At 40.6% G+C, this 26,640-nt stretch overlaps 1 protein-coding gene across 1 annotated transcript in view; it reads left to right on the top strand.

Moving 5' to 3' along the window:
• Positions 1 to 26,640, top strand: part of LOC124135493 — a 79,680-nt gene that overhangs the window by 3,336 nt on the left and 49,704 nt on the right. Inside the window, exons 4-8 of the mRNA XM_046500888.2 lie at positions 1,033 to 1,174; positions 1,976 to 2,086; positions 3,907 to 4,054; positions 5,741 to 5,845; positions 12,291 to 12,392. Of these exons, the coding sequence (XP_046356844.2) occupies positions 1,033 to 1,174; positions 1,976 to 2,086; positions 3,907 to 4,054; positions 5,741 to 5,845; positions 12,291 to 12,392 (608 nt within the window). The remainder of the gene's footprint in view (positions 1 to 1,032; positions 1,175 to 1,975; positions 2,087 to 3,906; positions 4,055 to 5,740; positions 5,846 to 12,290; positions 12,393 to 26,640) is intronic.

Raw genomic sequence — 26,640 nt, 5'->3', positions numbered from 1 at the left:
GCCCGATGTCCGAAAAACACTTCCTGTCTTTCAGCCTGATATGCTTTAATACTAGTATTTGGCAGGCAAAGAAGATATTTCTTTTGTAGGAAATACGATTGCCACAAAACAAATGTAAGGTATATTTCCATTTACCTTGCACCATATTAGACACTTTCATAGTCGGTGCCTTTGGATTTTGGTTTAAAATGTTTGATGCCTAGAAAAACATTGTGATGGGATTAGCTTAACATTGAAGTTAAATGTGTTTCCAGGATCAAAGATGTGCTTACACGCCACAAACGCCCAAGGTCGACCGACATGTTGAAACATTGTGATAACTATGTTGCGAAATTCATTAAAAAGCTTTTTCCACGTTGTCGGGGTAGTTTGACTTACAATCAACCAGGTCACGCAATGTTGTTTGTTTGTTGTTTAACGCCGCACTAAGTAATATCCCAGGGCAGTAACATGTCCCGAGCGATTACATTACATAATGTTTATATTTATAGATGCATTTACAAACTCAAGTGGCTTACAGTGACATTCATAAATATGCAGTTACTCATTCAATCAATTCACTTCCTAGGACAAGCACTTGGCCCAGAGTTCGCGCTTGCACTTCTAAAGACTCTCTTATCAGTTTTGAGTGAGTGAGTGAGTGTGGTTTTACGCCGCTTTAAGCAATATTCCAGCAATATCACGGCGGGGGACACCAGAAATGGGCTTCACATGTCGGGAATCGAACCCGGGTCTTCGGCGTGACGAACTAACGCTTTAACCACTAGGCTACCCGACCGCCCCTTATCAGTTTTGAGGACGTAAAGGGTGCCCTGTACAAATGTTTCACAAGGCGCCTTGAGAGTCATCGTTAGGATGTTGAGTTTATTTCTACGAGTATGGTGAAACTCCTCGGGACCTGGGTACTTATTTACCTCAACGGTTAGGTCATCCGAAAAAAAAAGTATTATTATGTTTGAAATGGAAATTATCTGGGCCTGTAAGAAAGGTGTGATTATTGACCAAGATGAGCTACAGCCATGTTGGTTTTAGACAGGAGATGATGGCGAAGTTGAAGGGCGAACAGATGGAGAGAAAGAGGCGAGAACAGAGAGAACGACATGCGGATATGATGAGGAGAAAACAGGACGAAGATGACAAAAGGAGGGACACATTGCTCAGGAACGCCGAGCAGGTGAGGGTGATTGGTGGGGTGGGGTGGGGTGCGGTGCGGTGCGGTGCGGTGCGGTGCGGTGTATTGTCCTTGTGATGGGGTTTTGCTGGAAGACGTGATTACCTGAATCAGATGACTGATCTTCTCGATGATACAGTGAATCTCATCTCCATTCTATCATCATATATACCTTGAACTCATTCACCACTATAACAAACTATTAAATTACTCTCCTCAGCGAGGGTAATGATGACGTCACTTCCGAAACGATTTGTTTGTTTGTTGTTTAACGCCGCACTCAGCAATATTCCCTTCCGAAACGAAGCTAACATTGTATTTTATGCCTGGCTGTTATATCTGGGTTAGTCGTGGCGCGTTTGTCGTTGCGTGACATCACTTGTATTAGTATTTAATTACAGATTCAAATTAATAGCATTTGCTTGCAAAAGGTAAATATATATTTCAAATTCACATACACTCCAACAATCAAACAATGCATCTCCATCTACACATACACCTGTTTTAACACCGTGGACTTGTTGTCACGATTACGTTGATTTAAGTGTTTACTCATTCGAAAATAGAACAAATATTGATTTAAAATAAGCTTTTTAAAGTCAACACGCCCCCAGGATAATGATGACTATTATGATGACTTCATACAAAGAATGTCGCTTGAAGGCTAAGGTCTCCTTATACATTCACGTTACTCTTACTCGGTCGTAATACGCAGTTCAATCACGTTGCCACGGAATGTGTTTTTTTCTGAGTACAAAAGCAGCATCTATTACGTCAGTTTTACCATTTTCTCTTCATCTGCAGACTGAGAGGCGGAACATGAATCTACTGCGGAAATGGCGACGACAAGATCGTGACCATGCTACGAGAATGGAGGAGAACAGGCGACAGCGGGAATCGGAACACCAGAGAAGGGTGAGGGCTTCACAGGAGTAATTATTGAAATAAATAAAAATGTTTAAAAAAATATAGAAACTGATTACGAAGAGTTTCATTGTGTAAAGGATTTGTTGAGCTTTAGAACGAATTACCACACATATGTGTTTGAAAGGCCATAGGAAGTTATGTCCTGACTTACGCTTGAGTACGTCAATTTCGCCGCACATCCAATACGAACAACGGGTACCTGTTATATTATGTGTTTTAGGCTTATTCCTCGAGGAAAACGGCTTCATGTACCCTCTGTGTGGCCGTGTATCCCGTGTCGACAAGGGTGCGCAGCGACACACAGGGTAAATAAAATCTTATTACTCGAGAAATAAGCCTATAAATATAAGCCTATATATAACAAACGTGAGCTGCTGACGAAATGTTGAGGCTCTGTGCATCACGTACATATAAAGTCAATGTAAATATACATTCCGCGACGCCTTGTCGCTGTAAGGAGCTAGAAGACGGTGGCGGAGAGGGGTACATGAACATCTGTGAAAACGCATCTGACCAATAAAATTCGAGTAGTTTACATGGTAGGTCAAATCAAACGGGGCTTATTGGTGTGAGTGAGTGAGTTGGGTTTAAAGCCTCTTTAAAAAGTATTTCGGTTATATCATGACGTGGCAGCTTGAAGCGGGAGTAAAGCCCGAAGTGATGCAGGTCTAAGACGATTTCCACTTTGGTTAAACCCAGGACCACGGATATTGTGCTGACAAACATAGAAACACAATAAGGACGAATCCGCACTTATTAGGTTGCCGTCGTGAAAGTGTATCATCTGGCTCAAAGGTCTTAAACAAATTCGAGTTCGATCTCATGCTCAAATCCGGTTTCCTGCTCAACAAAAGGTTATGTTTGTTGCTTTGTTTGTTTGTTTGTTTAACGCTGCACTACTCCAGCTATAAGACAGTGGTCTATAAATAATCGATGCTGGAGCAGGCAATCCAGTGATTGACATCACGAGCATCTTTCTACCTTATTTGGATACGGTGCCATGCATCAACCGATCCAGGGATCCTTATCATCCGATCCCGTTAGTCGCCTCTTATTGCAAGCATATGGTTTGCTGAAGATCATCCAATCAGGATGTTCATGGGGCAACAAGAGGAAGGTTATGAATAATCAGGGTACGTTTTCAAGGACTGGGCCCCGTTTCACAAAGCGACGACTTTCGTAAGTCTGTGTTACCATCGCTTTGTGAAACGGGGCTCTGACGTCAGCGTGCTCCGACGTCGTGGGTCGTTGAACACGAAATAAATCACTGGTTTGCTTGGTCCAGACTCGTATTGGCGACCGTTGCTAGGGCTAGGACGGGTAACTCGGGTACCCGAGTCGGGTGGATACCGAGTAGGACCCGGGTATCCACGGGACTACCCGGACCCGTGGTTAGTCATGTGATATATTGTTTAATGACAAAAACTATCTCGAACTCTATGGTTACACTACAAGCCACTAATGTTCGCATTTCTTTCTGACTATGCACACATTCCTTCTGACTTTTCATATGGTTGAATAAAGATGTAACTTAAATCAACTTCAGTGTATGCATGACCAGATCGTTTAATACATGTATGTAAATACGTTTTGCAAGTGCTGTGGTAAAAAATCCCAATCGGACATTTTGTATCTCTTGAGACCTACAGTGGGTACCCGGGTGGGGTGGTGTAATAGGGGGGTGGGTACCCGGGTGGGGTGGTGTAATAGGGGGGTGAGTACCCGGGTAGTAAATTAGGACTTGTCCCAGCGTTACACATCAGTTGTTCAGCGTGTTGTTTCTGTTGACATCCATTTTGTCTTCTCAGAATAAAGATTCGTGGGAGACGAGAAAGCGTGTCCAAAGGGAGAGGCTTGACAGAGAGGCGGACATAAGGGAACAGTTGAGACTCGCTACTGAGAGGGGTATTGGTCATCGGAATAGACACCTCGCGAGGCTGAGAGGTGACCAGATGTGTGAGTAGAAAGTCTCTCATCTTATAGATCTCACTCTGATCAGATCCACACAAGGCGAGACATCTTTTGAGACATAGATATAATCAGATGTGGGAGTAAATCAAAACAAGGCGACACAAGTCATGAGATACCCTTGCAGATGTGGTTCCCATTGCCTCATATTGGGAGCAGACAAAAGTTGCGTGGCCAGTCTGTGTGACGATTGTCCGTCATCATACCCCCACAGGCGTGGAGCGGTGTTCATCCTGTCAACTTCTGGTTTGTCTGACAGACAGCCTTGATACAGCTAGAATATTGCTAATTGCAGAGTAATCAATAATTCACTGACCTACTCATGAGTAGATTGAAGGGAGACTACTCGTGCCCGGAAGCTGATATAAAAGTAGAGCAGAGAGAAACTGTACCTCTCACTTAATGTTATCATATGTTTGATTTTTAATGGAAAATATCTAAAATTAGCGATATTATATCCCCAAAATAACTGTACTGTCGCTAAGTCAGCACTCGAAGAATACATATAAATGGTTTTATTTTTAATAATATAATTTGAAATAATTTTTTCACAAATCATAAATATAATTTTGCATAATGCTCAACGGATGATGGGTGTCTTAGATATCTACCCGTGAAGAGCCGGGTTAGATTTGCTCTTCAGCAACCCATGCTTGTCGTTAGAGCGACCATAATTGTCGTAAGCGGCGACTAACGGGATCGGGTGGTCAAGCTCACTGACTTGGTTGATGCATGTCATCGATCCCAATTGCGTGGATCGATGTTCATGATGACAATCACTGAGTGCGGCGTTAAACAACAAACAAACAAACTTAGACATCTTATTTTTGAAAATCAATAAATTAGCTTTTGTCGACACCAATTTACTTTTTAAACATGGTGGGGGTCATGTGGTTGCAAATTCATTTCTTACCCCGGTCTTCATTGAACGAAGTTATTTCTACCCAGCCACAAACTATTTTTTTACAAACTGTTGCAGGAGTGAGTGGTGGTTTAACATAATCAAATTTAACAACAGTTCTTTCAATTTTCCATTACATAAAATAAAAAAACTGGGTATGCTTTCTTTGAGGAAAAACCACAGGAATGAGTAGAAAATCTACTGCTTTTCGAATGTACATCTCCATTATTCACTCTAATGTATGTATAACATTGTGAACTTGATACAGGATTTAAATCCCTCTGAATACTGTATCATTAAGGCCTTTATTTTTATTTGTTGCCTTTCGGATTTTTTTCTCTCAAAATGTTTTTGTCGGTGGTCAATATAAAAAAAAACATGATAGAAAGTAAGAAAAACGTTTGATGGTCAAATCCTAATTTCAAGTGTATACTTTCTTTTGACCGGCAGTTTACTTGACAAATGATTACGGGTTTTTGAGCATTAACTGTTGTGTCAGCCCGACAGGGAAACATTTTTTTCTTTATTCAGAAACGTGATCAGGCTGTGCGTTTATGAAAACAAATCACCTTAACCTGGAATTTTGTATTTGTTTCCCCCACCTTTATGCTTTTCAGGCGAGACCCTAAACCAAGTAATGATAATTACAACGCCTTACGTCATGGCGTGTCCTCTTAACATTGGAGGCAGAAAGATCATAGGTAGAGATAACGCTATGTTGGTATAGGAATCAGGGGAGATCACTCTTATTCAATAGAAAATGTGTTTTTCAGCGAGACTACAACACCTTAAGGCGTCTGCGCGTGCCGCACGTGAAGAACGCAACAGGATATGCGAGGCTCGTCTGGCCAGAAGGATAGCGGCGGCTGCCCTTAGAGGTAATTCCCATAATAATGACTGTATGTGGTTAATATTCTGTTTTATTTTGGAAATAAACGACGAGTAGGATTTGTTAACGTACAATAAAACACTGCATGGAGAATAAACCATGAGGGGCGCAGCCTCGAGTAGACAATTCTCCTTGCAGTGTTTTATTGTGCGATAAAAGCGACCACCAGTCGTTTTTTTTCCCCCGCCACGAAGTACCTTTTGGTATTTTGGAATTTTTGAAGAAAATATGTTTTTCGAGTTTCCTCAGCAACGATTTTGACTTGGACTGAAAATGGCAGTAGTTCTGTTCCCCGAGGGCCAATGCCTTGCACACAACCGGACATGTCATATTGGCGCGGGATAAGAGTATTTCATGCTTGTTCCTTACATGAGATATCAACATTTTGTACTGCCCCTTTAAGGATGTTAATAAAATGTACAAGCTTTAAGAATCTTTATCCGTATTTCAATAATTTTGACTCCCTGAATACAATCCGACCTCGGCAATGTCGAACAAGTCCATTTTATGAACAGGGGGGGGGGGGGGGAGTTTGGTATTTCCCAGATATTCTCACAATTTTCACGTCGGTTATCTGTATCTTTTCTCCGAGTACCGATTGTTATATATCTCCCACTTTAGGTGCGATCGTTTATCTTGGTAGCCCAGCAACATCTATGGGGAGCAACTCACCGGACATTTTCCTTCTAAAAACATAACGTCGTCCAATTTATGACGTCATCAAGTTGCGAGCGCATGTTCGGATCTCCAGAACATTTTTTTATCGTGAAATAAAACACGCTTCGTTCTTCATTGTTCTTTGCGATGTATTGCGTAGCTCTCTTATATATGGTATTCATAACGCACTATTCGCACAGAGTGGGATTGAAGGCCACTATAAACAGTATTTCGCTTTCATATCACCGATACCAAAAGACGTTAAAAGATGGTACTTGTTGTTACCCTGTCTGGCGCTCGGCATTAAGGGGCTAAAACAAGGACTGGTCGGCTCGGAGTCAGTATACTGTGTCTGAGTGGGTTATTCATGTTAAGCTGCGGCATGGTATCTCAGTGAGCTAGCACTATAAATCGGCATCAGTCCGGACTAGTACAAGCAGCCACACAAACACACACACGTACACGCACGTCGCTATATAGGTGTAATAATCTTGGACGCGACGTTAAACACCATTTCACCTCACCTCACCTCATATCACCGCGTGTCAGCTTAAGACGTTCAGTGTTTAGTGAAACCCTCTGACAAACCAAGGATCGGGAATAATAATCATGACGAATATGGGATTAGAACCTACGGCTCAGGAAGGCAACTCCCACAACTAAACACGCGTGCCACACGTGCTCCCAGCTCGGAATGACACACATTTCTATGTACGTAATACTTATAAATTCCAGAGATGGTGGTTTAGCTTGTCGGTCACCGACTTACGCTTGAAGACGACACTGAACACCGAGCATCTATAATCAGATTAGCCAACAATAACAACATTGACGCAAAACTGTTCAATTCTGTATGGAAGAACTACAAGGCCTACATCTAACGTTATACATAGGCCCTAACAAACTGGGAACAGGTTAAATATAAGAAACTGTGTTGTTTAACATACGATCTCCTCATGGGATCTACGATCCATATTTACAATAATTAAAGTTCTGTTTGTATCTAGGACGCGAAAAGACCGAGCGCCTTTTGAAACCGTAACCTTAACCTTGACCTCTTGATGGCCACCTCCACAAAAGCGTAACCTTGACCTCTTGGTGGTCATATTGGAGACCGGGTTTGATTGCCCACATTCTATGTGTGAAGCCCATATTGTGTCCTCAACCTTAGCTACCTTGATGTTAGGGTATGATCACCTTAGCACTGAGATTGATTGAACAACGGCACCCTGGAATAGAACCCCAAGTTATCCAAAACCTCACGCGCTTACTCAGTTATGGAACATATTGTTGTTTGTATATCTAGTGAAGGTGAGTTTCGTGAAGGTCAAGCTTTGCTAAGGTCATGATTCAGGTGACCTTCGTCTTAAGGTAAACCCGTTTCACAGAGCAACTTATCTCGATCATAAGTTGTCACATGTGTTCATGTGAATGAGATTTAGATTTGTTCATTATAATACTCCGTGGTGTAGACTTTAAGAAACACTCAAAGCGAAACGTGTTTATCTTACATTTGAACACGAGCAAGTATTTTGCCTGGACTTGTTTTCCCATGAGACGTATTTAAAGATGTGGATAAAGACGTGTATAAGACGTGGATAAAGACGTATAAAGACGTGGATAAAGACGTGGATAAAGACGTGATAAAGACGTGATAAAGACGTTGATAAGGACGTAGATAAATACGTGATAAAGACGTTGATAAGGACGTAGATAAAGACGTAGATAAGGACGTAGATAAAGACGTGGATAAGGACGTGGATAAGGACGTGGATAAAGACGTAGATAAAGACGTAGATAAGGACGTGTATAAAGACGTGGATAAGGACGTAGATAAAGACGTGGATAAAGACGTAGATAAAGACGTAGATAAAGACGAAGATAAGGACGTGTATAAAGACGTGGATAAGGACGTAGATAAGGACGTGTATAAAGACGTGGATAAAGACGTAGATAAGGACGTGGATAAAGACGTAGATAAAGACGTGGATAAAGACGTAGATAAGGACGTGTATAAAGACGTGGATAAAGACGTAGATAAGGACGTGGATAAGGACGTGTATAAGGACGTGGATAAAGACGTAGATAAGGACGTGTATAAAGACGTGGATAAAGACGTAGATAAGGACGTGGATAAGGACGTGTATAAAGACGTGGATAAGGACGTAGATAAAGACGTGGTTAAGGACGTGGATAAAAACGACAAGAAAAAAACAAACAAACCAAAAAAACAAAACAACAACAAACAACAACAAACCAAACCAAACAAAAATCGAACAACAAAACAAACAAACAAAACAATCAAACCAGTTTGAAACAACGTTAAGAACATGGAATGAAATAATTCCATGTTCCCCCAATATGCAAGAGGAAAATATATATCTCTAAAATATAAATTGGAAACAGGAACTGCTTGTAGTAGAACCGAGGCCGGTGCCAGTCGAAATGAGTGCGCGTGGATAATGGTCAATCGGAGCTTACATACCGTTACCGTATACCGTTAAGCTACGCCTACTGTCTACCTTCTAAATACACTGTCTACGTATATTACAAACGTGCCTTCGGCAAATTGTCTTCTTTATCAGAATGGCTCCACACTGAAGGAAGTGCTGGACACGTTCTTTTTACACCATCAGTTTACTCTTTCTGTTGGCTTGACGTGCGCGTTGGTCCGCTCATCATGTGTTCGAATCCTAGATTCACCCACATTTCGATCCCTGGTATGTGAACAGCAACGTGGTAAACTTATACTACCCGTGTCAAGAGACAAACATTATGTTTTTTTCAGATTTACGGGTTATTTTGAGTATTTGATGCCCAGAATATAATGTGATACCAACCACGTTTTTCAAATGTAGAAATGTAAATACATAATCAGTTACATTAACAATTCTGAAAACACAAAATATTTGTCCAAATTATATCATGCAAAAGTTATGATTATTTTTCAGATGCATTCTCTCTTTACAGTTTAGAATTTGGGTTTTAACCAAAATCCTGTTAAAAGCGTAAGACCCATCTCACACTCATTGAAGGCTATAACATCCAAGTACATACTTCAACATAGGCGCAGTGATATGGCCGTTCTAGAGAGAGAGAGAGAGAGAGAGAGAGAGAGAGAGAGAGATCTTGAAATGTACAATGGCTCTCGGCACTAGACACACAGGACACCGGTCAGAACGCACCTAGCACGGACGTGTTCATAATTAAACAAGGCACCAATTTAATCAGGAGTCTAGGAGGTAAACCTTGACTAGTCCACTAAGCTTCGGGCAGGCCAGATGTATGTCCGGCTCAGGAGCAAGCGCTGCTAATTATGAAAGAAGTCACTACCTTACTTAAAACAAGGCGATTTCAATGAGCTGAAGTGTTTTGTTGTTTAGGTGATAACGGTAAATTAGAACGAATGGTACAATTTTGAAACACGATAAAAAAAATATCATTTAGTGAATGTTTGACGGAACATAATACTCCTTCTATCGATTTTTTCTGTTTTGTTTATAAAATCTAGTTAAATTTGTATTTGCTTTCCACGGAAAGAGCCAATATACGGCTAAATCATACTGTTTTATATTAATTATAATGAAATTGTAAAAGGAACGTGTGGTTTTGAAGACATATGTCAATCACCTTAAGTATTGAAGTACGTATTTGGAATTATTATATTATTATAATGACTATAATTGAAGGTTGCTTTTCGGAGAACAAGATGAAGTAATTATTTCTTAAGAAATCAATAAGGAGTACGTAGGTCATCTATCCGCGTCATTCTTGCATAAATCGATAGATCATTACTGTTTGTGAGTTGACAGCTACAATGAACGGTAAAAACATTCTTTCGCTAGAACTGACTTTTTGTCAACAGTGTTTTATCTTCAGTCGAGCTGGAATGATGTGCAAGACTTTGACAAACATGTACTATGACAGCTGCGTGCCTCGACCGGGATTATGATCGATTGCACCTTGACATAATTACGAAATATACAACGAAATGCAGCACACAATAGACTTCCATTTCGCCTCTGGATTGCAATAAACAACTACATATTAACATTTTGTGACATTCGGACACTGATGTTAAGTTCTGGTTCGTTTCGCTGTCATGTGGTGGTTGTGAAGGTATTGATCGGAACTGTTGGAGAATAAATGTCGTGATGACTACGCAATAACTAACCTTTAGGAAACCTCCGCTGGGTTTTTATCCACTTGGTAAATATACTTTGCGTATGGCAAGCGTGATGAATGGTGTTTGAATTATGGGCAAACTATTGGCAATTTATTACTTTATGTAATTATGTTTTCCTTTTTATTACTTTCATTTATATCAGACTTTTTTATGCATATTCATTATTATTTTTTCAATGTTGTACCAATCATGACGGAATTGCAGAATGGCCCACTATTCTTAGTATCGGTCGAAAGCATAAATAGGAGATGGTTTGGGCATAATGGCGAGTGAGTGGTACATGAATTTGTGACCATGAACTCTCGCTATGACCTTGGCCCCGATTCACAAAGCGTTGAAAGAGCTGCGGCGGACATACATTCTTTTACGTAACAGTAACGTAAACGTTCGACAAACGTCAAGTCAGAATCTGTTAACACAATGGAGTCGGGTTTTCTCATGTTTTAAAAAAGATCTCCGAGGCGGTAAATTCGACCCACTTGGGTACAGGTTCATAGCTTTTACCAAAATATGTTTTCAGTCGAAATATTTGGTGTACTTTTAGAACGAAGCTTCGGACTCCATTAGAACGTAACTGTTGGGCGAATCGCAGCTAGCGATTAATCAAAGCTGAGCGTACAAAGCTGCGGTTTCTCAGCTATAAAAGAGTTTGATTGAAATCAGGTAACCTTTTCGAAGAAATTATTTTTTCGGCCATACAATGACACGCAGCAATCTGATCATTGAGCAATGCGAATCGGCGTCAGCCTTTGCAACATCAGAATATGCATGTTTACCTTATAGCAATTACACCAGCACAGGGCATGTATTATATTCAGCTACCTTTAAATATAGTTTTCTTTCATAAATGTGGAAAGGACAAAAAAGCAGAATTTTCTTTTTGAAAAAAACTTGTATTAAAACCGCGTCGGCATGAATCCTTGCTTTTTAAAAATCTCCTGCCTGTTTTTTAGTTCATTGCCCAAAAAGGCTTTTGATTGGGTGACAAAAAACTTTCTAACCATCCGTTCTTATTTCGTTTGCCAATAAGTTTTTTTTGACCTTATAAGATGGAGGTTGAAACATGCTCCTGGGTCTACGTAGAGGGCAAGTGACGCCTTTGAGGGATGACCTTCTCACTGTGAATCTAAAGCTCTTATAGCTAAAGTGACCTTTCTCGGTTGATTATTAATTACCCTTTAAGTCTCTGATAATCAAACGAGCCCGTCAAATCGTATCTGGCCCTAAGAGTTTGAATCGATTGAATCTGCAGTTGTTTGTCATTTCAGCAAATCATTGCCGTAGAACTACAATGGCATTTCAAACGCGTCTGTATATCTTACTTCAAGGACTACTAATGGGGGTTTGAGATGTTTATGGTGCGAGACAAACCCCTTTAGCTCTCCGCCGCCACTTTAGTCACATCATTGTCAAGTCTCGCCCAGTTAAGTCCATTTTTCGATATTCCCCGAGAACACCGCTAGGTGGCCACCGTAGAATCGGCTTGAGGCGACAGTGCGAGTGAGAGAAGATAGGCTGGACGCCGCGGTACCTACTGCTCGCTGTTTGCCATACATGTACTGAGTGACTGAGCTGTATTTGTGTTTTCCAGCACAACGGAGGTACCGTTCGAAGTGTAACCGGCCTCCTTTCAGAAGCGAATGGACTTTACAGCAAGTTCTCCGTCGACTCAGCTTTGCCGATCTCGTCACAGGTAAGATTTAGGGAGTGTGGAAGTGACATCTGTCTTCCTGGTGCTCATTAGAAAAGGTTTAAAAAACAGGTGGAAAACAATTCTTAAGTATTTGTGTTGAAGATTACAAGTTTTGTAAAGAATTCAACACTGTTGCGATGGCATATGGCTTATTATTATTATTATTATTATTATTATTTCCCTCATCCGGACGGCATTGTTGACGTCATTCGAATCTTATTGTGACACGAGGTCGGAATGACGTCATACTAGAAACGACGTCATGGATGAAGATTGTTGACATCATTCAACATATTGTGGTTCTGCTGCTGTTGCGACTTGCTGTCCTTATACGTAAACACTAAAATTCGTCTCTGTATGTAGACATCTTCTTCGGTAATAAATAGAGGTTATCACGCGAGTGTGTTTGGGGATGGTAAATATCCTGCATTAGGAATAAACATTGTATTTAGCGAGCCTTGGCGAGCTAAATACATAGTGTTTTTTCCTAATACAGGATATTTACCATCCCCAAACACACAAGCGTGATAACCTCTTTATCATATAATATCATTCTTTAATTCTGTGCTTCAAAATCGCTTTCCCTCTCTCACAAACATTACCGAAACATTGCGAGTTTTCCTGGAATGCGCGCATTAATATTTATTACGTCACAGGGTAAGTGATGTGTCAGTCGGACAGTGACAGTAGCCAATATAGTTCCAACTGTTTCTTATACAGTGGCGAAGCAACATATACGCAAAACAACAATTGTTTTTAATTGCCTTTCGCGGCAATCCATCGGTCTGTCCGCTAGAGTAACTGCCCTTTGTCAAAGGGAAGCTACTCTAACCCTAGTCTATGAGACGTCACGGCCACGGTCAGACGTTGTTGACAGTCGGTCTGTCCTGTCATTACAATAAGAAGTGTAGTCAGATGTACACACAGCGACAAAACGAAACAAGGTAACAATTCAAACATATTTCCGTCAAATCCAACTATTTTAATTTGTGGAGGAGGTTTCAAGCCGCAGAGGTCTACAAGCACAGATGTGGCTACTGATCCCGCTTGGCTAGGCCTCGTGCCCTCGCCAAATTGTTTCGAAATTTATATCTCCAAAGTTGACAAAACTTATAAAATGCCTTAGCTACGTCACAGTTAGACACAGATTTTCAGTATATTAGACTGTCTTTTTGATAATGATAGCAATTATCCCTGTAGTTTATCCAGATTCCCGATGGTTAATTCTGACTCGATCGCCGAATGAAAAGGGCGACGCCATGTTTGTTTATAAACAATTAAAGTAGTCCCTACTTGACCTTTGATATTTGCATCTCTATCCGCATATGACCCCAACGGATATCGTTTTTATCCGTTGGCTTTATCCTGCCGAGAAACCTACCCATTATATGATAAATAGAACATATCATTATATGAGTGTTCATGTCATACTATGTTTACGAGTTTACGCTCGCTCTCGCTCGTGAAATACCGGAATTAAGACACTCGTCTCGTAACCATAGTATGACATGAACACTCATATAATATCCTCTATGTAAACTCGGGGATAGATATAACCGGGTTCATAAAACGATACGCGCACTTGAGCAAATATCACCCACGCGCACCAGTGTGTTGTTTACATCATTCGGATGGTATGATGACGTCATTTGATTCTTATTATGACGTAAGGCTGGAATGATTGCACACTATGATTGTTGACGACAATTGTGTTCTAAGACGGCTGTCGTCGTCAGTGCACTTTTCTAAAGGGGAGCTCCAAAGAATTAAGAAAGAATGGGTAAAAACATTATTACAGTCGCATGTGTGTCATACTTCTTTACGAAACTTGCTAAAGAATAAATGCATTACACTCGCTCTCACCCGGGCAATGCAAGAGACTCGTTTCGTGAAATCAGTTTGACACACGTGGTCGTATAATAATCTGAGATATGTGATATCACTTTTAGTCATGGCAGTCATACATTATCGTTCAGAGCAGGGTTACATCACTCCCTTCAGGTTTAATGGGGTAGCCCATAGGTTGACGCGTCAACTGGTTAAGATGATGACTGGAGTTCGACTCCAACACGGGTTCATTGTGTGACGTCCATTCCGGGTGTCCCCAGTCGTGATGTTGGTGGAAGATGCTGAAATCGGATTGGACTGACAACAGCACGTAGGCACGCAACGAATGCACGTCTTCCTTGTAAGCGCCTAAGATCGATTGTAACAGTCGTGATATGGATTGAAGGTGCTTTAAGCGGCATAACGCCAATAACTCATAATATGTTCACTCAGTTTATATGATTACTTAACATCACCTGGGCCCACTTGCAAATAGCAACCTCAGTGACAATCGATCATAGACGGTGACAAGCTCCTTACCTAAGTCTTATTCCACTGACTCAAACCGATCTTGATTTTAAGACTGCTCTGATGTAATATCGCGAGCTTAGCTAAGATCGAAAATGGAAACGGCGGAGCTACAAGTATCTAATACTTAACTTAGCGCATATCTTGCTGCGCATTTCCACAGAGGAACCGGTTACGATGTGTCACATGTACCTCCCTCCATCGCATTTGTTTGAAGGAGACAACTACGAGGATGATGGCATAGGACGTCTTTCTGTATTAATATTGTCGTGATTTAGGAATCGTGAGTTTGATATTGCACCAAGAGATATACCCATGTTTTATGAAAATATTGAAATGCGAGTGAACCCATCTATAAATTTGGCCCCTTATTAAGTGCGAGGTTTTATGACATTTTTCGTTCCATTATCGCAACTATTGTGACAGCTAACTTTTGGTGCTACGTATGATGTTGTATGACTTGATCAAATTATTTAGCATTTCATTTTGGCAGCATGTCAATACCCGATGGATCAAGTTGCATGAGAACATACATGCATGTGATTTTGCTGCCTCCGTCAGGAATTGAGACCAATTCTCATAAGACATGATGGTAAAAATATCTTGAGAACAAGGACCGTTGAATATGAGACGTACATACCCTTATTTGCAAGTGAGGATAAAATGCATTATTTAAATAACCGATATATACACAGGACGACGTGCATTGGTTGCGTGCCTACGTACTGTTCACGTCCAACCCCATTACTTTCCCGCGCCCGTTCCACAAAGCTGTCTTAGCGCCAAGATGATCGTAACTACCATACTTTTAACATAGGATTACGATAGACGTAGCGCTAAGACCGCTTTGTGGAACGGGTCCCAGGTCATGTATGCATGCTGATGTCGAGGTATCTGACGAATTGTGTAACTTAAATTTTTCCGTTGATGTGATTTGTTTTAAAACTGATAGTCTCTTGTTAGAAAAACTGTTTTGCTTGAGGAGGGCTTTAATTGTTTTGGGTTTGGTCGCAGCTGTTACAATATTATTGGTATTATGTTATGCAATGTTATCAAGCACGAAATCTAATGTGCCCAAGGGAGCAGTTAGCTTTTTCGTGCGCACTGTTCCAGAGATCAGATCATAGCGGTATATCGTAATACCACTGTTTCACTACGGTCTGGGCCAGGCAATAATATGACTGACTGTTTGATACATCAGAGGCAGATATTTGTAACTTTAGTAAGTCTACGTTAAACTAATGGAGTTACGAACGTCTAAGCGCAACGACGGTCGTAAGTCTATGTTAGTCTTAAAGTATGGGAGCTACAAACGTCTTTACGCTACGGCTGTCGTAAGTCTATGTTAGTCGTAAAAGTATGGGAGCTACAAACGTCTTTACGCTACGAGTGTCGTAAGTCTATGTTAGTCGTTAAGTATGGGAGCTACAAACGTCTTTACGCTACGAGTGTCGTAAGTCTATGTTAGTCGTTAAGTATGGGAGCTATAAACGTCTTTACGCTACGAGTGTCGTAAGTCTATGTTAGTCGTTAAGTATGGGAGCTACAAACGTCTTTACGCTACGAGTGTCGTAAGTCTATGTTAGTCGTAAAAGTATGGGAGCTACAAACGTCTTTACGCTACGAGTGTCGTAAGTCTATGTTAGTCGTTAAGTATGGGAGCTACAAACGTCTTTACGCTACGAGTGTCGTAAGTCTATGTTAGTCGTAAAAGTATGGGAGCTACAAACGTCTTTACGCTACGAGTGTCGTTAGTCTATGTTAGTCGTAAAAGTATGGGAGCTACAAACGTCTTTACGCTACGAGTGTCGTAAGTCTATGTTAGTCGTAAAAGTATGGGAGCTATAAACGTCTTTACGCTACGAGTGTCGTAAGTCTATGTTAGTCGTTAAAGTATGAGAGCTACAAACGTCTTTACGCTACGGGTGTCGTAAGTCTATGTTAGTCGTTAAAGTATGAGAGCTACAAACGTCTTTACGCTACGGGTGTCGTAAGTCTATGTTAGTCGTTACGTATTGGAGCCACAAACGTCTTTACGCTGCGACTGTCGTAAGTCTATTTCAGTTGTTAAAATTATGGGAGTTACGATCGTCTTAGCGATACAACTATCGCAATTCCATGCAAACGTATGGGGGTTGCGATGTTCATAGCACAACCACTGTCGTACATCTACGTTGCCGTATGGGGGTTACGATCGCCTGAAGTTGATCACTTTGTTGGACTAGGAAATATGAAAAAAGTGAAGCTGCTGCATCCAATACAAGAATTTCCCTGCTAGTCTTCTTGAGAATTTATAGAATAAAAAACTTTACGGGGAAAACTGTTCTTGGGTTGTATCTGCAAAAATAATTAGATAATTTTTTAAACATGCAACTACTTCCCTATTATTTGAAAACATTCCGGTATTGGTGTCCGGTGATCAGAACAGAACGGATCTCTTATAGTGGCCTGGCACACGTTCTTCGGGGAAGTAGTCAAGTGGAGACCAACACTTATGTGCATTAGTTGGAATGGGTGAGGCTTTGAATGTTGTACAAGTCACCAGTCTTCCTTTCAGTCGGTTCTTTACTCGCATTGGATACTGGGGTCTATTATTCCCCGCAATCCTCACAAAACTGCGCGTTTTTAGATTTGTCTAACCCATTTTGGGATAGATAGGTAATGATATTGACTGACTAATCTGGCTTGTCGCTACGTTTCCAGAGTTTCCTTTTCAGTCATACTTCTTTTCTTTAACGAGTTGTCAGTTCAAAACTTAGCTTCTTTTTTACTTTCATTTTCATATCATTACAGTTTTAAAAACGTGGCCATAACTTTGAAATTCCAAGTGATCACGTTGAATCGAGCATGTATGTAGGTACTATCGGAATGTTATACCTTGTAAATGCTGACGGTTTCAGTCATTTCCCGTAGCACCATTTTTCTACCATATACACTCAAACACTGTCAGAAAATAATCACAATTTCAGCATATGAAGAATCGATAATATCATCGCAATGCCTAAAACCACATTTCCCATATCAGGAGCCGAAAGAAATATACAAAGGAAAATATTTTTTTGCCTTGAAAAATCCCCTTCGCAGGTTTCCAATTTTCTTTTGACGAGTTTCAACCAGCCATATTGCGAGGAACACGCACGTTTGTTTCATATTTTTTGCTGCACCAGCGAAGTGCGCAATCGGATCCACCGGAAGGGCTCTTAAAAGCTGCAGAATCTCAATGCGACATCTTTCTTCTTTCCTTGGCTGATCTGTTTGATGTAAATGTACCAGCGTTAAGAATCTTTACCTGTATTTAAATATTGACTCCCCGAATACAATCTGACCTCGGCAATGTCGAACAATCCCATTTTATGAACAGGTTTGTGTGTGTGTGTGGTTTCCAGACAGGCAGCCCTGGGTCTGTTCTTGGCGGTGAAACCTTTGTGGTGGCGGCGTGTTGATGTCAAGAACATCGCGGGTTAATTGACGCGTTATGTTCGCTTGAATCTGTGCTGGACCTTAGCATGCCCCCAGGGTAAACGCTGCGTCACCACGGCAATAGTCTACATTTCTGTGAGAGACGGGGAGGAACCCAGTCCTGCAGATGCTAGAACGGGACAAACATTATGAGGTCTAAAGTCGTATAGACCGATGTTTCTACTGGGATTAAATTTCGCCTGGTTCTTTCAAATTACTTAAGATTGCGTGTCATTGAATGTGCTATTAACTTTGGTTAGAGATGGGTTTTGGGAGTCTAGGTGGCGACTCAACAGAAACTAATGGCCTGGTTAGTTATTTCCATGTTAACTGAGATGATAGGTCGCCATTGCTTCCAATCTGTTTGTTGTTAAGAGGATGTCTTCAGACGCTGGAATAGCGTGTTATTTGAATTAAATATAGGTTAAGGACTGCAGCTAACTTATTGAATTACGTACGAGTCACGGCTATATATATATAAAAGACCCATCTTGCAACAACGCATTTTTTGTGCCAGGATATTTTTTTTCAACAGTCTGAGGCATTACTCGTTTTTCAAGAGTTTCAATATTTTTTAGTATTGACTAGAACAGAGTTCTTGAAACTGCTTTGGAAGTTTGGCGAAACCAGAAAAGTTCTTGAATTTGAAATTTGCAATCAAGGGAATCGATGCCTAAAATTTAAGTAACATTCTCAGACAAATATCGATTTTCCAAAATGTGCCACAATATTCCAAATTTCAGGCACCATCAGCAATTTCACTTTCCTATACGAACACCATTTCATCTTGGTTGTTCAGATAAAGAAAATGTTGCAGAACGTGGACTTGCAGCTCATGAATGTAAATTCCACTACTTGTGGCTGCCAAGACTCAGCATACTGCTTTCAACCTGTAGGTCATATAATCAAGGTGACGTCTCTATTGTTGACAATAACCACCTTCGCCAGTTATTCAAATATGGACTAAAATACCGTGAGCAGCCTCCTACCAATTGGAATCTCAACTTTAAAACCATGATGGATGTTGTCGAAGCATGCTAACAAATTGGCCAAATGAGAAGATTGGGTTAAGTTAAGAAATCTGCCAAAAGCATGCATCAGTACTGTCGGCTTTTGACTTGACACTTAAACCTGAAGACATGGTCCTTCTCTTTTGTACGGGATTCCAAAGCTCCATAAAAATACGTACAAAGAAAGATATTTTGCTGGGTCCAGCAAATGTACCACCAAATCCCTGTCATAAAGACAATCAACGAAGGACTTTCTTTACATTCATAGAAATGACAGTTGCGACAAGTGGAATTGATACTACGTGGATTCTCAAAAAAGGCAAAGGATTTGCTTGATTTTTTACTAACTTAGAAAAGAACAAGGTTCAATTCTGTCAAAACAATTGATTTGTCAACTCTGTACACTTCTATCCCTCATGACAAACTTCATGGGGCTTTTGTTACAAAACTTGGTGACCTTAAATATGCTTAGTAACGTATCTATCATCAGATTTTCAGGGCAATTTGTGAAATATGAAAGCAAATGCCATCAGAAGTTTACTGAGAAAACAATATGTGAAATGCTGGACTTCCTCATTGATAACATCTGTGTAAATATTTGAGGTAAGACATTCAGGCAAGAAGTAGGTATCCCCATGGCACTCCACTTCTTGCTCATCTGTTTCTTTAAGAATATGAATTGGAATTTCTGCTCGGATTGGTAAAGTCTCAAAGCAATGTAATTGAACTTAAGGTTCTGGTATATCGACGATCTGATATCGTTCAAATAGTCTAGAAATAAAGGAGACTTATTAGACCGCTTCGTCTGTTTCATATTTAGATCCCTGCATAAAGATTCAGTGACAAAATACTCTCCACAATACCGTGTGAGTCGTGACTTTATCTTTCCACTAATCAACTTTCCCTTTATGTTGAGCAATATTCCTGCAGCTCCAGCCCTTAGTGTCTACATTTCACAACTTGAGTGCTGCAATCGAGTATGCTCGTTTTACCAAGATTTCAAAGAGCGTCCTGCGACTCTTGCTCAGAAGTTACAACATTCAAGGCCTCAATAAAGCTTTAAAAATGTTTTATGGTGGACATGTGGAGGACATTTCCAAATTTGACGCGTCAGTGACCAAAATAATGTCCGATGCAATTCCCTATTTTGACTTGTACCATATGATCCCGTGATTTTTTCAGGTGAGCAATTGACTTGCCTTTGCATGTGTTTGTGACGGGTGTCACCGATGGGTCAGGATACGCTCACCCTTTTCGCCAACACCTGGTATCATCACTTTTTATGGTGATTCATAAACACGTGCGGAGTATGGAAAAGGTTTGCCATCACTGTGTGGTGACGGCAATGTGTTTGTGGTGACGGTGATGTGTTTGTGGTAACGGCAATGTGTGTGTGGTTACTGTGATGTGTGTGTGCTGACGGTGATGTGTTTGTGGTAACGGCAATGTGTTTGTTGTAACGGCAATGTGTGTGTGGTTACTGTGTTGTGTGTGTGCTGACGGTGATGTGTTTGTGGTAACGGCAATGTGTGTGTGCTGACGGTGATGTGTTTGTGGTAACGGCAATGTGTGTGTGATGACGGTGATGTGTTTGTGGTAAAGGCAATGTGTGTGTGATGACGGTGATGTGTGTGTGCTGACGGTGATGTATTTGTAATGACGGTGATGTGTGTGTGCTGACAGTGATGTGTTTGTGATGACGGTGATGTGTGTGTGATGACGGTGATGTGTTTGTGGTAACGGCAATGTGTGTGTGCTGACGGTGATGTGTGTGTGATGACGGTGATGTGTTTGTGATGACGGTGATGTGTGTGTGATGACGGTGATGTGTTTGTGGTAACGGCAATGTGTGTGATGACGGTGATGTGTTTGTGGTGGCGGTGAAACAAAAGCAAACAAGTAAACACATCCATACACCACATCCATACATGTCAGTATTCACATTGTAAATGTCACATGTTATGACGCTAATTACATGAAAATTGAAAGCAAAATACCCCCTTCACTGTTTATATTAATTACAAGCTTTCCTTCACTTTTTGAACTTCTTGCATCAAAGACAACAGGCTGCAGAAATTATGATGGAAAAAGTACCTGTTATAATGAATTTCGTTCTTGTCGATCACAATTATTTCATTACATCGATGCTGATCACCAGCGTTCTGTCACATCGGTGCATGCTTTCTCTTCGTTACATTCACTGTGGACGAAATGGTCTAGTTCCCTTGTATCCCGTTGTGGCGCTTCCGTCACGCAGACGCGCTGACATCAAAAATAAAATGTTGACTTTCCCAGTAAGCACATACACAAGCTATACGAATGGTATTGTATATTTTTATACGTGGATAGATCCCCATGTGGCGGGCCTTTAGCGTTCGCTTTGCTGAAAAATAGACCAAAGACATGATTTTACTTTTACATGTTGTCAATGTAATGTCCTTGTAGCGCTTTTGGCAAAGTTGATGTCATATGTTGAGACCAGTGAAGGTAGTTTTGTTATCGCTTTAGGAAACGTTGATGTCAACTTGATGTCAGTAGAAGTAGGTTTTTTTTATGTCGCGTTCAGCAACGTTTATGTCAAATCTTAAAATAAGTAGGAGTCGTTCACACGTCGCTTATAGCAACGTCAATATTATTTATCATCCAAACCTGTCTTCATTGTAGATATCGCTGCAATGAAATTGCATCACAATGCTTTCGGACCATTGTGACGTCATTGTTACCATGACGTCACAATCAAATGACATCACTAATGGCTCTGCCCCTGAAGCTGTCAGCAGTACTTTTTACACCTAAGATACTGCTTATTACTGTCTACAAAGTGGAAAAGTTGGATGAATGATGTTGGAATATGAATAAAATCTCATCCGAGTGTCTTTTGAATTCAAATATATCAACACTCGTTGATATATTTGATATCAAAAGACACTCGGGTGAGATTCTCTATATCTTGACACCAGTAGAGGTAGACTTTTTATATTGCTTTCAGCAAAGATTATGTCATATATTTCAGCCATATGATCACATATATTGACATCAGTAGAAGTAAGTTTGTTATATCGGGTTCATCAATATTTATGTCATATATTGACATCAGTAGAAGTAAGTTTGTTATATCGGGTTCATCAATATTTATGTCATATCTTGACACCAGTAGAAGTAAGTTTGTTTTTTCGGATTCATCAATATTTATGTCATATATTGACATCAGTAGAAGTAAGTTTGTTATATCCGGTTCATCAATATTTATGTCATATATTGACATCAGTAGAAGTAAGTTTGTTATATCGGGTTCATCAATATTTATGTCATATATTGACATCAGTAGAAGTAAGTTTGTTATATCGGATTCAGCAATATTTATGTAATATGTATTGACATCGGTAGGAGTGGGGTTTACTTTTCCCAGCTGCTTAAATACTTAAAAGCATGCACATATTGTTCAAAATATTTATTTTCAAAAACACATTTCACTTACAACTAAGCTTTTCAAGGTGTCACAATCACAGGCCTAATCAAGATATCGTATAGTAGGCATTCAGAGGAATTGAGTATGCTGTCCCATACTGTGACCTTTACGAAGAGTTTTCACTCCTCCTTACTCGTTAGCACTTACTTATATCGGCCAGGTGGTCATGCTAAGTAACTTGGTTGACGGGGATCACAACGACGTGGATCATTGATCATGATTCTCATCATTAGAATGTCTGGTACAGACTCGATTGTCACCGTCGCGTGGTAGGAGTGTTGCTAGGCGCGGCGTTAGACAACAAACAAACACTTACCTTTTTATGAAAATCGTGTGATAATCGAGATTGATTATTATTCTCTGGCTTTGGCGTCTTGAGTTGATTTCCTCGCTTTAGAAATTTTGATGACCCAGCTTGGCATTTGTAGAGGATTCGCCTTTAGTAACGTTAACATATCCTGGCATCTGGAAGGATACTCTTTTCATCGCTTTCAGCAACGTTGCTATTATGTCGTGACAACAAAAGGTGTTGTGGATTTGGGATCGAACCTGGTCCTTGTGAATGGAAGGGAAACCCACTCACCATTGGCCTACCTACAAGAGCCTCTGGCTGTGATGTTGATGACGCTATAGCAATTATTATGCAACATCATGTGAAGTTGTCCTTTCCTGTGATCTATTATATGTAAAGGTTATTAGCCGAATAGGTTTTCGTCGCGTAAATGTCATATGCTATGAATAAAAATTGCCATTTCCATATTTTGCGGACACTATCCTGTATATGATGAAATATCATATCTGGTCACACTATCCAGACACTCAATGCGAAAAACTCTGTTTTGATCTCACATCCAACACACCTGTCCAGAAGTAAATTCACACCACAGTCGCCATTGCGATGTGTATTGGACTGCGATTTCTATAACACACACACTATATTTATGCGAAGTCGTATACATGTGTCAGAAACAATTGCAAATTTGTTATCTTTAGAAAGAAAACACAGAGTAGAAATAATAATTAAATAAACACAGAACAATAAGAATTAATGCACAAAGAAAATACGTAAATTATTGAATCCAGCAATAGATTAATAATCTTGTTGATAACTACATATAAAGATTCAGGGGTTAAAAAATTTACCGACGCCCTGGACAATACTAGTATTCATTTCGGACAAATGAAACATTTTGTTGTCATTACTTGTCCGTGGGCAAGTGGATAATTTGGAGGTTATTATATCTGTCCTGAAGTACGCAGTTTCGGCCTTTTATTACTGGTTACAAAGTGTGTTCAATGTATCTATCATTATGTATCTTGCAGAAACGCAAAGATACACATCTAAAGACCTTGCTCTTTGAGAAAGACATGCAAACGATGACGTCATAAATGCATACGTACAGCACGTATTTCAACCGCATTCAAAATTCGGTTTCAGTGTGTTTGGTAATGTAAGAAAAACATATACGTTTTGGGGACGCATGAAATTCCGCATGAGACAACGTATACGGCCGTGCTGTGATTCCAGCCTGAGGAACGTTTTCATGTCTTTTTGCGTCGTAGAACTATACCCAATTACCGGAGTCTCACCACGCACTTGCTCTCCAAGTGTGTATCCGCTGAAACTCATAGTGCGATCTCTAGGTTATTGGTTTTAACTCCGTGTGGCCTTACTTTCTCAAGCCTTAATGTGAGATCTGTATTTGGGAGCACGTTCGGATGGAAATTTGGTTTAAACCGAATTTGTGATTTTTCGAGCGGCTGACTGTCACACCGACCCTGGTCTGGGACTTCTATTATAGGTTGCTGCCTGTACTGTTGAGACTGTTGTTACTGTTATGGCTGTAATTTCTAAAAGAGGATCATCAAGTTGTTTAAAAGAACTGTTGTGTGAAATTTTAAGTAGTTTATTCATTATTGAACCCGTTTGGAGTGGAGTCGTCTAAGGCAGAGTTGCTTCCCTTAGGTGTGCCAGGTATATATGGTCGTGGGTTCGAATCTCGGTTCGCAATGATTATGTGTCTAGGTTTGTCAGCACCACACCAGTGCTCGTGGGTTTCACCAAATTGGTTAGACCCGTGAAGATTCCGGGGTAGAATAGGTCTTCAACAACCCATACTTACCGTAAAAGGCGACTATGCTTGTCGTAAAAGGCGATAAACGGGATCGGTCACCGTAACAAGTATACCGACTCTGCCGAGCGCCCACAGGGCACGCAACAGCAAGTACCAGCTGTTGATGTCGCGGCCAGGGGATCGAAACACTGGCCATACGCTCTCTAGACAGACACTCTGTCCACTACCCCACCGAGGCGGTTTGTATCTGCAGAGTGCTGTGTCTTTAGAGTGTAACCATATAACATTCATAGAAAGTTTCTCAAATCTATGATTCTGCGAAATATGTTTGAAAATGGAACCAACACAGAACATATACACAGAGGAGTATCATCAGAGGAGTACGTCGACCTTCGATACAAGAGTTGTTGCACTGGACATAAACAAAATGAAATAACAAATTTTCAATTTACCAATATCTACTGTTTAGTGTTTACTATTCCAAATCAACATTATCAATAAAAGGCAGTACCCAAACACTTTTATAAATAACTCAAACTCCTTGGAGCTTGCGAATATATATCGAGTGTTCCGTTGTTCGAAACATTAGTAGTGTCAATATCAGACCATAGCTCTGGTACGTATTCTACCGGAACCATAGCATTACATCGTCTAAAACCATATATCGAGATGCAGTTCGAGTAAATAATGAAGGTGAAGATCCGGGTTAGAATTGGTCTTCAGCTACCCATGCATGTCGTGAAAGGCGACTAACGGGATCGGGTGGTCAGGCTCGCAGACTTGGTTGATGCATGTCATCGTATCCCAATGGCGTGGATCGTTGCTCAAGATATCAATCACTGGACTGTCTGGCCCAGACTCGATTATTTACGGACCGCCGCCATACAGCTGGAATATTGCTGAGGTCGGCGTTAAATAAAAAACTAACAAACAAATAATGAACGTTCATTTTCATGAATGGATTTAAGGTATACTAGTAATTAAAGTACTTCGACACAAGCCATGTTTCAGTGTTAGGCGTCTTTTGATTCCTAAAATATCGACAAAGGAGGACATGTCAGGGCCATGAAGTCAAGTCTTGTTAACCATATATCGATTTACGAACTTTACCGAAGTTTCATTGTAGAAGACCAACGGTGACACGCCTTTGCAGACAATGTTCTTATTCTTACGACAATGATGGAACAGTATGGGTATCCTATACGTCCGCACGTCAATACGACCGTCAGACACCCAAGGGTTAATTGTTATGATCTCCGTGTACCCATAGCATGACACTGAGTAGCAATATTTATTCATTTAATCATATGTTCCTTTCCACCTTGTCAAACGATACATCGATCTGTATGCAACTATACCAGTTGTGCCTGCGCAATACGCGGTTTTGTCTCTTGAATTATCACATACATATGCTGACGCGAGACAGACACCATCTAAACGCTTCCGATTCATACATACAAACCACCACCGAGATATTGTGCCTGAAGGGAACAACGCAAAGTTACGACAACCATCGAGGTGTTCTGATTGGAATCGATCCGAACTCGCGTCAGGGAAACCGGCGAACGGGAGGATATTTCGGTAGTCATGACATGTTTGTGGCGAAGGTACAAGTTCTGCCAAGGGCGCGTCCAAATGAACCATTTACAAAGGTAATTCGCGAGTTTGTGACGGACGGGTGTATTCGGTGAGACTGTAATCAATCGGAACTGTTCGGAGCTGCTCGGTCTGTCATTTGGCTGTGTTGGAGAATTAGTGTCACCTTTGGTTGTGAAGGGGACATTTGGTTTGAAGTTGTGCAAGAAAGAACCGTTTGCTTGCATGGTGAAATCCCTTGGAGGATAAGTTCGTATTGGGATTCTATCAATGCTTCGTGGTCT

Source organism: Haliotis rufescens, unplaced genomic scaffold, assembly GCF_023055435.1.
Source record: "Haliotis rufescens isolate VD_foot unplaced genomic scaffold, xgHalRufe1.0.p SCAF_6, whole genome shotgun sequence".
In the NCBI taxonomy this organism is placed as follows: Eukaryota; Metazoa; Mollusca; class Gastropoda; order Lepetellida; family Haliotidae; genus Haliotis; species Haliotis rufescens.
This window is presented reverse-complemented; position numbering and strand designations above follow the sequence as displayed.